This window comes from Bos indicus x Bos taurus, chromosome 1, assembly GCF_003369695.1.
Source record: "Bos indicus x Bos taurus breed Angus x Brahman F1 hybrid chromosome 1, Bos_hybrid_MaternalHap_v2.0, whole genome shotgun sequence".
NCBI lineage: Eukaryota > Metazoa > Chordata > Mammalia > Artiodactyla > Bovidae > Bos > Bos indicus x Bos taurus.
The window spans coordinates 151,432,134-151,449,758 of record NC_040076.1 but is presented as its reverse complement, the minus strand read 5'-3'; the positions used below and the strand labels follow the sequence as shown (position 1 = coordinate 151,449,758).

General features: G+C 42.6%; 1 protein-coding gene across 2 annotated transcripts in view; it reads left to right on the top strand.

Moving 5' to 3' along the window:
• Nucleotides 1-17,625, top strand: part of LOC113896956 (collagen alpha-4(VI) chain-like) — a 140,225-nt gene that overhangs the window by 75,855 nt on the left and 46,745 nt on the right. The window contains exons 16-22 of one of the 2 annotated variants that reach the window (XM_027549118.1): nucleotides 2,866-2,919; nucleotides 3,037-3,072; nucleotides 6,039-6,101; nucleotides 7,886-7,948; nucleotides 8,913-8,975; nucleotides 10,004-10,066; nucleotides 12,640-12,690. In XM_027549118.1, coding sequence (XP_027404919.1) covers nucleotides 2,866-2,919; nucleotides 3,037-3,072; nucleotides 6,039-6,101; nucleotides 7,886-7,948; nucleotides 8,913-8,975; nucleotides 10,004-10,066; nucleotides 12,640-12,690 — 393 coding nt within the window. The remainder of the gene's footprint in view (nucleotides 1-2,865; nucleotides 2,920-3,036; nucleotides 3,073-6,038; nucleotides 6,102-7,885; nucleotides 7,949-8,912; nucleotides 8,976-10,003; nucleotides 10,067-12,639; nucleotides 12,691-17,625) is intronic. The other variant, XM_027549124.1, reaches the window with a different exon arrangement.

Genomic DNA, 17,625 nt, shown 5'->3' with positions numbered 1-17,625 from the left:
CATTTCGTCTTCACCTTTGCATAAGATGCCCATAAGATGCCAGAAGGAAAGGGGCTTTTCCTCACCAAAGTATACCCAGCAATATTCTCTTTATAGCTCATTTGACCCATATAGCTCATTGACCACCTGCCCTCACCCCGTTTTACGAGAGCCAGAGAAAGCAAGTCTCTGCCAGAGGACGTGAGATCGCGGAGATCGGTTTAGACCCATCTTAAGTTGGTCCCTTGGAGCCTGGTGTGTGGTTGCAGCAAACGAAGCTGAGGTTTTCTTAGCAAGGAAGAAAGGGTTGAGAGAGCATTGTGGAGCCACATCTGTGTCTGCTGTGGCTTAAGGTGTGTGCGTACTTGGACCCAGTCCTCACAATTCTAGAAATTTATCCAGAAGCTTATGATGGGCCAACTCCAAGATTTAGCTCCAAGGATGTGCAATGTAGAGATGTTTAATCACTTCGATGCTTGAAAGTCCAGTGACAAGTTGTTCATATAAACAGTGGGGCCCTTCACATGTTAGGCTATTATTAAGCTGTGAAAAATAGTTTAGAAGACTATTTCGTAATGAGGAAAACATCCATAGTATAATACTCAAGTGAAAAAAACAGATTACAAAACTCTGTATTCAACAAAGTGTCCAGATTGATAGAATATATCTACATCTATTTATCCTAGAAGGATAAACACCCAACAGCTATACAGTTCTTTTTCTTAATTTTATTCTCTGAATTGTTGAAATAGTCTGTGATGAACTTGTATTAATTTTTTCCCAAATTTTTTTATTTTGAAAAAATTTAAAACTACAGAGAAAGGTTGTAGTTTCAAGAATAGCATAGTGAACACCCATTGCTATTATTGAGCCAATTTGCTTAATGTCTCTCTGTACAAATACATAGGTAATATATGTGTATATTCTGCTGAGTCATTTGAGGATCAATTGGAAGTATGACATTTTGCTTCTGAATATTCAGCATGTATCTTTCAAGAGCAAGGATATTCTATATAAGCACAGTAGAGTCACCACTGTGATGACTGTTTAGAGTCATTAAAAAATGTCTATATGGGTGCAAAATTATTTTCTAATATATAGTCTCTGTTCAGATTTCCATACTTGTCCCAAGAATGCCCTTATGGCCGTTTTTATTGTTGTTTGGGACCCAGCCAAGCATTGTATGGTGCATTCAGCTCTCTTGGCTCTGAGGTATCTTAATCACAACTGTTTCCCAGTTATTTGCCTATTTACATGACATTGACATTCCAGACCAGTTATTTTGCTAAATATCCCTCAATAAGGATTTTCCTAATTGTTTTCTTATGAATGTGTGTGTGTTCTCAGCCCTGTCCAGCTCTTTATGACCCCATGGACTGTAGCCCGCCAGGCTAAACGTTTTTGGAAGGAGATTAATTAATCCTGAATCCTTCTTTGTCAGTAGAAGAGACACTGTCATTTATCTCATTGCTGTGCTTAGTCACTCAGTCGTGTCTGATTCTTTGCAACCCCATAGACTATAGCCCAGCAGGCTCCTCTGTCCATGGAATTCTCCAGGCAAGAATACTGGAGTGGGTTACTGTGCCCTCCTCCAGGAGATCTTCCCGACCTAGGAATTGAACCGGTGTCTCTCTCATTACAGGTGGATTCTTTACCGGCTGTCTCATTATTGGTACATTGATTTTGTCACTTAATTAAGATAATGTTCACCAGATTTATCCAGTGTGAACATGCTTTTCCCTCTTTCCAAGATTAACTAGTCTGGGAAGTGATACTCTGAGACTGTGTGTTTCTTCTTTCTGTACAGTCGTTTATCCAATGGTTCTAGCATCTGCCCAGATAATTCGTTTACTATGCTGGCTGCAAAAAAAATTATATTGAAATGAGAAAATGATAGTTTAAGAAAGAATATTATATCTAGAGCAATTGTGAGAGTGCTTTAGTAAAGGCTTTTCCCTCATACGACCTACTTTATTATTTAAAAAATTCTCGTTATAAAAGTAACACTTACTAGAGATACTTTGAAATTCAGGAAAGTAAAATGTAGAGAAAAAAATCAGTAGTTTCAGTAACCGAGAAAGCCATCAGTCTGGTGAACTTTTGTTGATGGCAGAGTTCCTCCCCGTGAGAAAGTCAGATGAGGATTCCATGAGCTTATTAAAAAATGCCCTAAAACAATATAAAAAGTGAGGAATCATCATTTTGTCTTTCTCCATATTTGGAGTAAATTATTTTTTCATAAAATTTAGCATACTTGAAAAGAACAACATGATAGCACATTTTTTTCTACCTTACAAACTCCTGATAAACATAATTTCATAAGCATTTCTACCATAACGTAAATAACACTTCCCTCATACTGTGGAATATGTAAATTGTTTTAGGATCTCATCTTTTATAAATAACAGTTGGAAGAACAGCTTTGCATAAAATGTTTTCATTTCTGTCTTTCATATACTTTCCCAATTTACGTATTCTTACTGAGGGACTCCCTCATAGCTCAGTTGGTAAAGAATTTGCCTGCAATGCAAGAGACCCCGGTTCGATTCCTAGGTCAGGAAGATCCACTGGAGAAGGGATAGGTTACCCACTCCAGTATTCTTGGGCTTCCCTGGTGGCTCAGTTGGTAAAGAATCTGCCTGCAATGTGGGAGACCTGGGTTTGATCCCTGGGTTGGGAAGATCCCTTAGAGGAGGGAAAGGCTACCCACTCCAGTATTTTGGCCTCGAGAATTCTGTGGACTCTATAGTCCATGGGGTTGCAAAGAGTTGGACATAACAGAGTGATTTTCACTTTCAGCCACATTGGGCTAGTTATTGGATTCCGTATGGGACAGCCCACGTCTAGAGACATCTAAACCGATTCCCTTTACCTCTTGCTTTCCAGGGAAGTTCCAATATTGATGGACCTCCGGGGGAAATAGGGAATGTTGGCCCTCAGGTAGGTGTGGCTGCTTGTGGGGTGCATTTCATCTGCTTTTGTGGAGGAGAAAGGTAGGCTGGGGTGAAAACTGGCTTGTTTCCTTCTGTAAAGTCTCTGCTTCCCTTCCGTCCTTAGGGTTCAAGAGGAAGACGAGGCCTGAGAGGGCTGAAGGTCGGTGCTTGCTGGGGAGAGTTGCTTTTTTGTTCCACATAAATGGCTATGTCATCTAAGTCCTCTCTGAGGCCAAGGGGAATGTTGGTTGGGTTGTTGGAGGCTGTATCAGCCTTGGGAAGTTTCCAAGAAGAAAGGAAAGTTTATATGGTTCCCTGCTGCCTCTCCAACCTGCTATTTCATTTAGATGGAAAATAAGTTAATACCTCAGAGAGTTGCTTTTACCTCTGAAGTAATGATTTTTCCATTTAAAGAAGCAGGACTTTCAGTGGGTGCATAAGGGGATCTCATAGTTACTAAACAATGGTAAAAGACTGAGATTTTGCTATTTCCAAAGAAGGAATGGCATGATTTGCAGGTGGAATGGGATATCTCTGTGATTTTACTGAGCGTTTATCCAGTAACACTCATGCACTAGACCTTCGTTTATATGGCCTCATGTAAACCTTTCTGCAGCCCCAGGAGTTATGAGCATCATTAGTTACTTTTTATGGCTAAGAGAGGAAATATCAGTTTAGCAAAGTGAAGTTGTTGTCAGAGGCCACATAGCTTTGGATTCAAATCCAAAGATAAGGTTACTCTTGGAAATTTTTGTACCAAGTGGAGTAAGATTTGTTAGGTACATTCCTTTCTAACCGATTCTGGTCATGCTGTGCTGGCATTTTTTTTTTTTTAGAAGTCTCATGTTTGAGGATGAAGGAAAAGTCAGAGACTGATTTAAGTCATCTCTGAGGTTGGGAATGGGTGAGCGAGTGAGTGTGCATCTGTGTCTTCAAATCACACATGTTGCAAAAGCATAGCTATTGAGAAATCCCAAGTCTCACACATCCAAACAAGTTTTGTTGACACCAACTAAAGTACTGTTTCTCGTAAAATCTTAAAACTTGAAACAAGTTCTTAAACAGAGCGTTTCTATGCTCTGAATTCAGTTTCAACACTTGTGAAAGAAATGTCTTTGGACTGTCATTTTAGCTTATTGTTTTTATCTCCCCACAAGGCAGAAAGAGAGAGACTGTGAGCTGACCAGGCTCAGTTTCAGAGAAATCCAGCGGCTCTACTTGGTGGAAGGAATTTCCTACTCTTGAATTACTTAATACTTTTGCTGTGCTATGTGCATGCATGCACACTAAGTCACTTCAGTCGTGTCCGACTCTGTGCGACCCTATGGACAGCAGCCCCCAGGCTCCTCTGTCCACGGGATTCTCTAGGCAAGAATACTGGAGTGGGTTGCCGTTTCTGTGCTGTCTACAGTTGTATCTAAATAGCCATTGATAGAGGGTCTTCTTCTCAGATGGGTCTTGGGTTTTTGGTTCCCTAAACTAAACTCCACCTCCTGTATCTTTCCTTTTTATTTAATTTAAACCAGAGCTGAGCCTGTGCATAAATTTAAAATCCAACTGCACTCACAAGCATGTCATGAAAAATGGTTCCCTGCTTGTTGTTTCCCAGGGATTCAGGAGCATTCATTTTCATCCTGTAGGGCTGTTCCTTTTGGTATTTTTTGCCATTTTCCTAAAGAACATGCTTCCTTTGTTATTTCTTGGTTTTCAGTTTTAGAAGTTTTTCTTTTGATTTCTTCCAGTTGAGGAGAAGAATATTTTTTAACCTGTCCATCTCCTCCATATGCTGCCCCCTACCTCATTTGACAATATACATATTTTCTCCACTTTGGTCTGATCAATTTGCTGTTCAGATGGTGACTGTTACATAGTACTTACAGCTATTTAACTTTGATCTTCCTTGAGTCACCCTCTCTCCCCATTTGCTTTGTGTTCTGTTCACCTATTACTAGTTAATCATAAAGCTCTTTGACAAAACTGGTTGCCTCCAATATGCTCAAATGTGTAAGGTTTATGACCGAGTCACTTTGCTGCACACCTGAAACTAACACAACATTGTAAATTAACTACAGTTCCATGAAAAAATATTGAAAAGTGTATAGGCATGAGTTACAGTAAAAGAGTCTGGGCTTTGCTGTCTACAACCACATCATTTTCTGACACGTTACAGCATGGATGTCACTAATGTGACAGGCAGATGAGGTAACATTTCACAACCAGTTTCAACATTTCTAGCTTCATGCCTCTTAAAACCTGGTCCACATCTATAAACCTAGACATCAGCTCTTAAAGAACATAATGATTTAACAGTAAAGACTAACAGATGTGCCTCCCATTTATCTGAATGGTCTAACAACTTATGAAACACAAATAATTGGTCCACAGACAGATTAATTCTGAGTATAGGATTTCCTCTGTTTGTAAATCTATGAGTAACCAGTAATCTGGGCAGCTTGTGAGCAACGTGAGAAAGAAGGCAGCATCATGCGCAGAGTAGATTATCACCCTCAGTCGTGGAAAATGTATCTTCTCTGTAGAAATGAAAGTATTCATTTGAGGGAGGTATTAACTCGGTTACCAGATGAATCATTTTAACAGATCATCCCTTGCCTAGAAAACTAGCTTCATGCTGTAAGAATCTGTAGGGTTTTAAAGCCAGTTTTCTGGCGATTTTTTGGAGTGCTTTTTTGTGTTTTGTTCTAAAATGTCATGCTTGCCACTGAGCTCAATATTCTGAGTCTCCTCAAATGGGGTAAAGATCCTTAACACCAGTGAACATTTAGCCCACAGCCCTTAAAAGGAGTGGATGAGCTTTTAAGAACCAGTTATTATGTAAAATGGGAGTTTGGGTTGTTTAAACAAAGTGTTTTTGCTTCTATCACTAGCTTAGGTATTGGAAGGAGACTAGGAAAGACAGTAAGAATATGATTTTTCATTTTCCCAACCAAGTAGGTGGGGCCTCCTCATTTCCTCTTCAACTCTGATCCTAGGATGACTGAACACAGACTCACAGATACTTTTTGTCTTTCTCTTACTGCCTTCAAGTGCCATCTTGCAAGGAAAACTGCCTTCCAGGAACGCTGAAGATGCCTGGTGAACTCAACTAAGTTCTATTCATTTTGACAGGGTGTGCGTGGAGAATCTGGTGAAGAGGGCTCCCAAGGAGAGCTGGGGTCTCCAGGTTCACAGGTTGTATCACTGAACTTGTTTTTAGTGCTGAAGAATATTTGCTTGAGATTTTAACTTAGGTTCTTTGGTAGGATTTGACATATATCAGGATGATCTAGGATGCTGCCTTCCCAAAGGAAACTGCCTTCCAAAGAAAATTGTATAGCCTCTTTTCTGGGCAGGTTAAATTGCAGTAGCTAATATTTACTAAGCAAGTACTATGGCCTATGTATGGCCCCAAACACTTGTATTAGCTCATTTAATCCTTCAATGGGGAAAGTTTTATCATGCCCATTTTATAGGGGAGAAATGGAGTGGGGATAGAAAAATTAGGTAAATTGGCCAAGCTCACATAGTGCTGTAAGTGACAGAGATGAGACTGAAATTTAGGCAGCCTAGTTAGAAATCTCCTGCATTGCAGACAGACACTTTACCGTCTGAGCCACTAGGGAAGCCCCAGTTATAAATCTATGCTCTTAACTACTGCCTCTGAAGCTGTGTATGCAAATTACTTAAATAGTATTTACTTCATTAAAATTGGATTCAATTTTGCAGGAAAAATCAGCAAAGTGTTTATTAAGCATTAAGTATATAGAGGGTACTTTACAGATATGCCTGAGTCATTCAGGAGTTCAAGTCCAGTGGGGCATTGTAAACTATTGAGTGATAACCAGAAATTACACTTTCAGCCAGTTCTTTTGCAGTCTTCGAAGTGTAATCCAAATCTGTCATTCTATAACCCTCTTTGGAACACTTTCTGCATCTTTCTTTGGAAAGCCAAATTGTTTCCAGGGATCGTCAAAAGGAGAAATTGTAAACAACAGATTTTTACTAACACATTGAATCACTCTCTATAATTTTGAAACTTGTATAAGTGGCAGATAGTCGTTTGAGAAGGTTTATGCTGTCTTTTTGACTTGACTAAGGTGCTAACAAAAGAAATGGGTCATCAAAGTGTAATTACAGATTGTATGTATTTTATAATAGAAAGTATTGTCTGAGCCTAAGGGAAAACAACTGAGAAATATTTTTGGCTTTCCTTTTCCTCACTGGCTTAATTCAAATGTGGACCACTGTTGCGTTCTGGACTTCCTCTTTAAGTTCTTGGCTGAACATAAGGGGGGCTGATCATGAGTAAGATAAACCAGAAAACCTCCCTTGATTCTCGCCTTCCTACTGGGGTGTAGATATGGTGGCCTGTTTAAACAGATGATTACAATACCTCACCCAGGAGTATAGAAGCCAGGATCAGTGCTTCTAATGGGAAAGCATTTCTCAGAATGCTGAGGAAGAATTAAAATGTCAAAAATCAGTAAAGTCAAATAGATTGGAGAGAAAACGAAGAACTCCCCAGCAATTGCCCAGTGAGATTAAGCCAGTTAAAATGTGTTTGGGTTCTTGATAATACCGGGATGCAAACTCTAGCCCTTAACCCTTGGGTGGATAAGGACACAGTTGATTTTTCAAAGGAGATCAATATCCCAGCCACTCTTCTCATTTCCCTTTTAGGGTTTAAAATTAGTTGAGTGAAAAAAAATCAATTTTTAAATTTTAGTATTCATTAGATTCAACTGGAGAAGTGGTTAAGAATATAGATACTGCTTAGATGGAGGGAGTGTGGAATGAATGAGCTGTGGGTGCCTCGGAGAGCAGTGCTGCTAGACTCCAGTGTGAGGAGTGTGATTGTGATGGGTCAGAGCCCCTTCATCTGTGCTTCCATGGGCATCCGAGGTGATTTTATGGTTACATGGAAAATAAACAACTCTATAAAAACTGGTTGAATTTTAATGTCATCTCTGGACCAGGGACCAAGAGGAAGGCGAGGCCCACCAGGAAGTTTTGGAGAAAAAGGCTTAGTGGGTGCTCAGGTAGGTTTGACAAACTCACGGCTCAACACAGCTGCTCATTCCCCACGGCCAGTTCGTAGACCTGTATGTCCCTGGACAAATAATGTAAAGATACACGGTTTGTTCTGGGATCTCTGGGTATCAGGACTTTCTAGAAATAGTTAATTTGAGGAAATAGACACTGACCACCAGCTATGTACCCTTTCTACTCTAAGGATATGTAGGATTGTGGGAATACAGTAATGAAGTAGATTCAGTTTGAGCCACAAGGGTGTGTAACACAAGCTCATGCTTACCTGTAGTACAAGAAATAGTACTATCAAAGCAGCATAAATGACCGATTTATTCCTCATAAACATATAAGGAAGCATTACTTAAAATCACCCCAATTTTATGGAAGAGAAAACTGAGGCTCCAAGGGATTTAATGATTTTTCACCTGAATGGTAAGTGGCTGAACGGGCCCCCAACCTGGGTCTCTCTAGTGCCTGTGTAGTGCCTTCTCCACTTGCTATCCCGTGGGTCATAGGAGGGTCAGAGCAGGTTGAAGCTGGTGGTTAGAAGTGGCCTCCTGTGGAAGGAGCATTTGAGAACAGCTTCAAAAACCCAAGCAGCACCATTTGAGCCAGGGATTAAAGTGTCTGGAGATTCAGAATGGCCTGTGCCATCTCTCTCTTGGTTGGGAAGGTCAAGTCCTATAACTGATCATATCATTTTCGTTCTCACTTGATCATATTTTCTGTTTGGAGTGGGTAAAAGTTCAGACAGTTGCCTTCCCAGTTTCTTCATCAGATGGTGTTTTTCTCTGGTAGCCAGGTGATTCCTCCAAATCTTGGCATCTGGAGTATGTGGCCTCTTGCACACATCACCCTGCTCACTCACCTCAGTCCCCTGCTCAGAGGTCAAATGTGCATGTTATGCACTTTGGAGGATAAAATTAATTGGGTCAAACATCACAGCTGATCTGGGTTGTGGTCTTATTGCAGGGTAATCCTGGGCCTCCAGGCCCAAATGGTTCAAAAGGAAAAGATGGATCAAGGGGAATGAAGGTGAGTGTCAGAAAGCTCACTCTTCCTTGTGCAACTGGATTCTTTCATGTGAGTATCTCCTTACACGATCATTTCCAGTGTGAGAGACTGATGTGCTTGGTGATCACACGACTCTTCATTACCTTGTAGTTAGATAGATGGGGACCGAGAAGGAAAGATGCTTAGACAGCCATATAGCAAGATGGATGGATAGATGGTCACATACATCAGTAGACACAGACACATCGCTAATTAGATAAACATACAGACTCACCACCAGGGTAGATTCACATTCTAACACATAGAAAAAGCTGTGGTAATATAAAATTCTGTAACTGGCGCTGCATACCTGGCTTGTTGATTTTCAGTACTAAAATCTTTACTGTAATAACGTTATTGGTATTTTGCAAAGTCTAGAGGAAGATTTCAGAGAAGGCAATGGCACCCCACTCCAGTACTTTTGCCTAGAAAATCCCATGGACAGAGGAGCCTGGTAGGCTGCAGTCCATGGGGTTGCTACGAATAGGACACGACTGAGCGACTTCCCTTTCACTTTTCACTTTCATGCACTGGAGAAGGAAATGGCAACCCACTCCAGTGTTCTTGCCTGGAGAATCCCAGGGATGGGGGAGCCTGGTGGGCTGCCATCTGTGGGGTCACACAGAATCGGACACAACTGAAGCGACTTAGCAGCCGCAGTCTATCTGTAAGCCAATACAGTGGGCTTCCCTGGTGACTCAGTGGTAAAGAAGCCACCTCTGATCCCTGGTCGGGAATTTTCCCTGGAGAAGGAAATGGCAACCCATTCCAGTGTTCTTGCCTGGAGAATCCCAGGGACGGGGGAGCCTGGTGGGCTGCCGTCTGTGGGGTTGAACAGAGTCGGACACGACTGAAGCAACTTAGCAGCAGCAGCAGCAGAGGAAGATTTGACATTAGACTGCAGGATGATGTCACGAGGACTTAAAAGGAATGTAAAATCTCTATGGAAAATGACATACAATTGATTGAACTTAGAAAATTAACTTCATGTTTGCCTTTTATTATAAAAGGGAGAGCTTGGTGATGTAGGAGAAAGAGGACCACCAGGTCTACAAGGACCAAGAGGGCATCCTGTAAGTCTAGTTTCTCTGTTTTGGTCTCCTGATAGAACTTCATGTTACTTGTTCTTGCTCCACAGAAAATCCTAACATTCTTGATGAAAACTTGGGGTTATGAATATGACATGCATCATCAGTAGAGCTGTTCTACATCTCTGTAGTTCAAAGATTCCCAGACTCCTTATGTCAATAAAGACTCCAAAGATATCTTGGGATTTATTGTTGGAGAGGGAGGTTCCAAAAAGACTCTTCTGTTTGACAAAGATATTTTACAAGTGTTTGAGTCTTCGAGAATACAAAGATGTTATGAAACGTTTTTTTTTTTTTTTTCTGGAAAAACAAGTAAGACAGCCAATCAGAGTTGCAAACTTTTAAAGGTCCGGGTTTGATTATTCAGAGCCTGTCATCATCTTTGGAGGCCAAAGATGATCTGCAGTGCTGTGCCTTTTCACCTTAGTCATTACTCTGAAGGTGAGAGCAAGTTAGTTATTTCATGACTATTTTCAATTTACTACCTCACTGTTACAGGATAATGCTGTCTTTCCAACTCATATTTCCGAGATTTCTTTCATTATAGTAGGAAGGACCTGCTGCTGTTTTTCCCTCAGCATTGAACTTGCATTTTTTTTTTTTTTTTAGCAAGCAGAAGAAACAAAAACAGGCCTAAGAAGCTTAAACTTAAATGTGGAAAGGGGAAAAAAATAGGATTACTATCAAATGAGTCTACACTCAAGTCAGATGATAATAAGGTTAACACTGTTGATTAGACTATCTTGACTTTAAATAATGCTGGCCTGTCCCTGGAACAGGCCAGGCTGGAGAGCAGTGCCTTTCTTGAAGGTGTCCCCTCAGAGGGGACATCGCTAAAACATACAGTTGGGGCCTCTGGGGTTACAGATGCTGATGGCCTTGCATGTCCTTGAGCAGAGTGAAGCTGGAGTAAAGCAACTGAGCCTCATTCGCATCTTTTTCTCCCTTCAGTAATCTATTTCTGGCAATTTTTTTTCCTTTACATGATTTGTCTTTCTTTTCTAAAATTTCAAACGTTCCCCCTTAGGTCAGTGCCATAACTTCTGTGGCTTAAAATTAAAAAAATCTTCTCAGTTGATTTGGGTACAGTCTTTGTTCATTCAGCAAAGAATAGACAGAAAGTTCTGAGTTGACTCTTTATTACAAGAGGCTCACTGTCTAAGTGCACAGTATAGATCCCAGTAGAATCATCAACATTTTCGTAATTGCTGGCCTCATCACCTCTGTGTGGAATCACACCATCACCGCTTCCACTGACATCAGTTCCGTCACCGTGACCATGACCGTCACCGTGACCAGCATCACCATCACCACCGCTACCCCGAATCAGCACCGTCTAGGCCACCACCATCGCCACCACCGTCACCACTCCCCTCCCAACATCACCAGTGCGACAGCCACCACCGGAAGCAGAACAATGGCACGAATCAAGCACGTTCCCTGTGTTTGGCGCCACGCTAAGTGCTTTCCACGCACAATTCCCCGTAGTCTTTCAAAAAAAAATCATGCTGTGTAGATGACGTTATTATCCCCATGGTATGGTTTTTCCACTAGTCATCTATGGATGTGAGAGTTGGACTGTGAAGAAAGCTGAGCACCAAAGAATTGATGCTTTTGAACTGTGGTGTTGGAGAAGACTCTTGAGAGTCCCTTGGACTGCAAGGAGATCCAACCAGTCCATTCTGAAGGAGATCAGCCCTGGGATTTCTTTGGAAGGAATGATGCTAAAGCTGAAACTCCAGTACTTTGGCCACCTCATGCAAAGAGTTGACTCATTGGAAAAGACTCTGATGCTGGGAGGGATTGGGGGCAGGAGGAGAAGGGGACGACAGAGGATGAGATGGCTGGATGGCATCACTGACTCGGTGGACCTGAGTCTCAGTGAACTCCGGGAGTTGGTGATGGACAGGGAGGCCTGGCGTGCTGCAATTCATGGGGTCGCAAAGAGTCAGACACAACTGAGCGACTGTACTGAACTGGACTGAACAGATGAGGAGGTTGAGTAACTTGGCCAAGGTCATTATAGAACCAGTGTTGTAAGTGGAAAAAAATTCAGGTCTATCTGGGTTTATATCATATGGACCACATTGGCTTCATCCACCCCTCCTCTCCAATTTGTCTTTATCCCTAGAGACTTACCAGTTCTGAAGCTTCTTCTGTTGTGATTTTATCCTGCAAACAAAGCAAATTTAGCCCAAGGGGGAACTTTGTACAGTGATTTGGCTTCCTACAACCAAGATAGCATCTTGCTGAGGTCAGAATTTTGATGAAGAGGTGATCAAAAAATTAACACACACGTGCACACACACACACACACACACTTACTTATCTTGTGGTCTTTTAAAGTTTTAAACCCTTGTCCCCTCCTTATCCTGTGAAGGACATCTAGTGTTTGTGCTGTAGAGGTAGGAGAAATCTCCACCAAATCCCCCCAACCTCCGCCAAGCCCCTCTGCCTTCCCTACCTCCTTGACCTGCTGGTTTGTCCAAGAGTTCAGAGAATATTATCGACCAAGTGTTGTGGATGACCCTACAATTCATCACGTATCTTTTTCTTAGGGTCTTCCCGGTCCAGAGGGATATGGACATCCAGGAAGAAAAGGAGCAAAGGTGAGGGTTACCTGACAGATTATTCCCAGCTAAAGTAGTACTTTTTATTTTACTTCACTAGAGTAAGAGTTATTACCCAAGTGGTGTACCAGAAATGGTTCCTGTGTATTTTTTTTTATGACATATATCAGAGCTGCCAGAGTTCCCTCCTTAAAAAATAAAAGCTGATTTAGTCTCTCCCTTATTTAAAAAACAAATTCCTAGCCCCACCCCAGCCCTGTGCACGCCAGGACTGTTGCAACTCCTTGTCTTTGCAAATGCTCTTGCCTCTGTTTGGGATGGCCTCCCCATCTCCTTCCTTTGGACCATTTTTACTCTCGTTCTTAGACCGACTCAAGTGTCAGCTTCTTTCTGCTGATGCCCTACTGGGCTTCCCCAGACAGAAACCGTGATGTGCCCTGTGTTCCTAAGGCCCAGTGTTCGTGTCTCTACAGCAGCTTCCCCATCTAGGTTGGATTGTCATTTATCCGTGCAGCTACTTCCAGTTTGTGAACTTGCCGTCAGGCTTGCATCTTATTCATTTTTAGAAATGTTAAGTGTTTAATTTATTTATTTTAAAATTAATCTGTTTAAAAAAATTGCCGTGTGGTTGATTTACACTGCGGAGTTAGTTTCAGGTCTACAGCAAAGTGATTCCTCTATCTGTCTAAATCTCCTCTTTTTCAGATTCTTTTCCATTATAGCTTGTTACACGTTTTTGAGTATAGTACTCTGTGCTATACTGTAGACCTTTGTTGGTTATCTATTTTAGCAGTGTGTGTTAGTCACTCACTTGTGTCTGACTCTGTCCATGGAAGTCTCCAGGCAAAAACACTGGAGTGGGTAGCCATTCCCTTCTCCAGGGGATCTTCCTGACTCAGGGATTGAACCTGGGTCTCCTGCATTGCAGCAGATTCTTTACCGTCTGAACCACCAGTAAAGCCCCCACGGTTAGTAGAGTATAAATGTTAATCCCAAAGTCCGCCTTTCCCCTGTGGTAAGTTTGTTTTCTATGTCTGTGAGTCTATTTCTAGTAATATATTCATTTGTCTCATTTTTTAGACATTTTATTCATTTTTGTATTGCTGGAACAGAGCCTGGTGCTGAAAATAGCTGCTCAATAAGTATATTTGAATATTCCCTCCTATGAGAATCTGGTATTTTAGCAAAACCTCAGTGACAGAGGTTTTGAAGCTTGGAAGCCGCATGAAGCTTGAATCAAATGTCATTCGCTACAATTATTCTGGGGGCTTCAGCCCACAAGTTACATTTCTTGTCTCATAAAATAACAAGTCACTGGGCTGTGCAGTGGTGCTCAGCTGCTGAACAGGAGTCTGGGCTGACTTTTCTGCCATTCTCTTGTTTCCTCGTGGCTGCCAGATGGCACCACTGCCATTTTATCGAGCAGAAAAGAGCCCTGAGTGCTGTAAGTGCTTAGTAAATAGCTGTGGAATGATGGAACATCTAGTTTAGCCTTGTCGGTGTGCAGATAAGAGTATGGAGGTTCAGAGAAGTGAAGCGACCTACCTAAGGTCACACAGCTTGAGCCAGATCTGAGTGTAGAAGGTAGCCTTTGGAGCCCCATCCTGGCAAATTAAATCTTTCTTCTTTAAGCTAGAGTTTGCATAGAAAGGATGCTGGAATTCAAACCGGCATGTTTGGAGCCAGATGCCAGCTGTGAGCTAGCACAGGGGCCGTCCGTGCTCACCGTGATACAGTCTGCTGTGGGGCAGAGGGCTGCAGTTTGCGCTTGCTGCGTTTTCTCCTGGCAGGACACCGCGGTCCCCCTCAGGCTCTTAGCTGCCTGGCCCACTGCCTTTTCCTGGCTGGCTCACTCTTCTCCCCTCCAAGTTGACGACCTCATACCCACCTTTCTCCCCTCAAGCCTCCAAGACCTGCTTCGTCGTCTCCATTTTCAGCAGGTGACTGTGCCTCCTATTTCATGAAGTAAGTAGATCATTGAGGAGAAAATCGCTGTGTGCACCCACCGCCGCAAAGGCCGCCTGCTTGCCTCCAAGCTTGCGTGTCCAGCCTCCTTGCACTGCCCTGCATCAGAGTCTGTGCCGTTATGTGTCTGTGAGCCTCCTCTTGCCTCCTGTGGACCGAATTCCATTCCTTTTTTTTGGCTTCCTTAAAACCCTGGCTCTTGCAGCAGTCACCTTTCTTTCCTGCATCATTACATTTTCTTCCCTCGCCATAGACCATTCCCATCAGTATACAAACAGGTGGAAATATCCCTCATCTAAAACAAACAAACAAACAAACAAATTAAAGAAAAACACCCAAACCAAAAAAAAAAAAAAAAACCCCAAACCCCCTCACTTAACTAGACTCCCGTTGCCCCATTCCTCTCCTATAAAACTCTCGGAAGGAGCAGTCTGTATTAGTGGTTCTTACACAGGGGTGATTTTACCCTCCAGGGGGCATCTGGCAATACCTAGAGATGTTTTGGTTGTCTGAACTGGGGCAGGGATGCTGCTGGCATCTAGTAGGTGGAGACCAGAGATGCCATTTTATGCTGTTTGATAGCCCTTCACGGCTAACAACCATCAGGTCTAAAATGTCAGTAGTGCCTCGGTTTGGAAACACCACCTTCTTCCCTCTGGTTCTCTGCAACTGATGGAAGTTGAGCCTTCACTCCATGGCCCTCCCCTCTCACGACGTCTGCTTCGGTCGTGGTAAATGTGTGCTGCATTTGAGGGACAGTGGTGCTAAGTCCAGCGGTCAGTTCTTTGCCCACATTGTGCTACATGTCTCAGCGGCATTTGGCAGAGATGATCACAAGGGCTTGATCTTTAAACCTTTCCCGACCCAACTTCCAGCACACACTACTTCCTTGGTTGTCACTGGCTGCTCTTGCCTGGACCTTCTCAATGTTCTAGAGCACTAAATGTTGAAGACTCGAGATGACTCTATCTTCACATTTCTCTCCCTCCTTAGTTACTCCTGAGATGACCTGACTGATGGAGTCAAGTGCCATCCACCCTCCAATCTTCAGTTTATTTCTCTAGCCTGAACCAGTCTCTTAAGTTCCAAATACATTTCCCTTGGTTATCTAATAGGTACATGAAAATTGGCATGTCCAAACCAACTTTTTTCTTCTTCTTTCATTTTATAATCTTTTATTATGGAAAAATCCAAACATATATATAAGTGAAGATACAAATGTAATGATCCCTCTTCTGATGTACACGTTACCTAGTTCAAACAATGCAAAACACTTGGCCAGTTTAGTTTTGTTTTATTTGTGGTCTCACCTACTTTTCTTCACCCCTCTCCCAATTATTTTGAAGTAAATCCCTGGTAGTGTATCAGTTCGGTTCAGTCGTTCAGTCATGTCCAACTTTTTGCAACCCCATGGACTGCAGCACGCCAGGCCCCCCTGTCCATCACCAACTCCCAGAGCTTGCTCAAACTCATGTCCATCGAGTCGGTGATGCCATCTAACCATCTCATCCTCTGTCGTCCCCTTCTCCTCCTGCCCTCAATCTTTCCCAGCATCTAGTTCTTTCCTAATGAGTCACTTCTTCCCATCAGGTGGCCAAAGTATTGGAGTTTCAGCTTCAGCATCAGTCCTTCCAATGAATATTCAGGACTGTATAGTTCATGCATAAATATTTCAGCTTGCATCTCTAAATAGCCTTTAAAAATGTACAATACCATCATCACACCTGCGTGCGTGCTAAGTCACTTCAGTCGTGTCCGACGCTTTGCGACCTATGGACTGTAGCCTACCAGGCTTCTCTGTCCATGTGATTTTCCCAGGCAAGAATACTGGAGTGGGTTGCCATTTCCTTCTCCAGGGGGTCTTCCCGACCCAGAGATGGAATGTGTTTCTCTTACATCTCCTTCATTGGCACTGGCAGGCGGGTTCTTTGCCACCAGTGTGACCTGGGGAGCAATGATGCTGATGGCTTACGGTGAATGGTGCCAGCAGATTCCCCGTCTCTGAAGCGTAAAATTTCACTCTGGGACCAAAGACAGTCTCAGGCACCAAGAGCTTTGTGAGGCAAAGATTTTTATTTAAAGTGAAAGTGAAAAAGAAAAAGTGAAAAGTCATGTTTGACTTTTCATGAAAAAAAAAAAAAGAAAAAGTGAAAAAAGTTTCTTGCACAGACATCAGAAGGGGGTCGAAGAGTACCCACCCCCACTATTTTAAGCAGGGCATTGGGTACTTCTCAGTTGATGGCTGAGAATAGAGAAAAAGAATACCTCAAGGTCGTAAGAGCTCCACCCAACCCTCCCCCAAGGCAGACATCCTGGGATAACCAGCCGGAGACTAGCCAGGGAGAACGGGTTCTGAGCAACGTCTCAGACCAAGATATACCATTGCTGTAGAATCAGGGGGACAAGTCTTGAGATATGGGTTTCCATGCAAGATGTGCTACAATTATAATCATTAACACAGAGTCTAAGAAAAGCATTTCCGTTAGTAAGACACTGTCTCACTCTGTAATTATCAACTCCAGACCTAAAGAAAGGCCAGTTCTCAGGCAAGATACATTGTTGCACACGGCTTAAGGAAAGCATGAGGAGAATGTTCACCTCCTCCTGAAAGGTCCCTGGACTCCAGGCCAAAGTTATCTCTCTGAATCCTTTAGTATCATCAAACATGCAGTCAGTCAAAACTGATTCACCTGCCCTTCACCCTGCCTTCCCCAGCATGGGAAGTAGAGACTGCATCCTGCCAGTTACTCAAGACAGGTGCTTGTTTCATCTTTAATAAGTCTCCTTTTGTCCCTGCCTGCGTTTAATCCATCAGCAAATGAGGGTGAGTCTGTCTTCAAAATACATACATGGGATGAGATTTCATCCCATCTCACCACGGCCAGTGCTGCCCCTGGGCTAAGCCAGCATTAAGTGCACTACCTTAATGAGGGTCATCGCCACCTGACTGTTCTCCCTGCCTCTGCGCTTCTGGTTAGCTCTGCTTGAAGGAACCAGAGCCATGTTTAA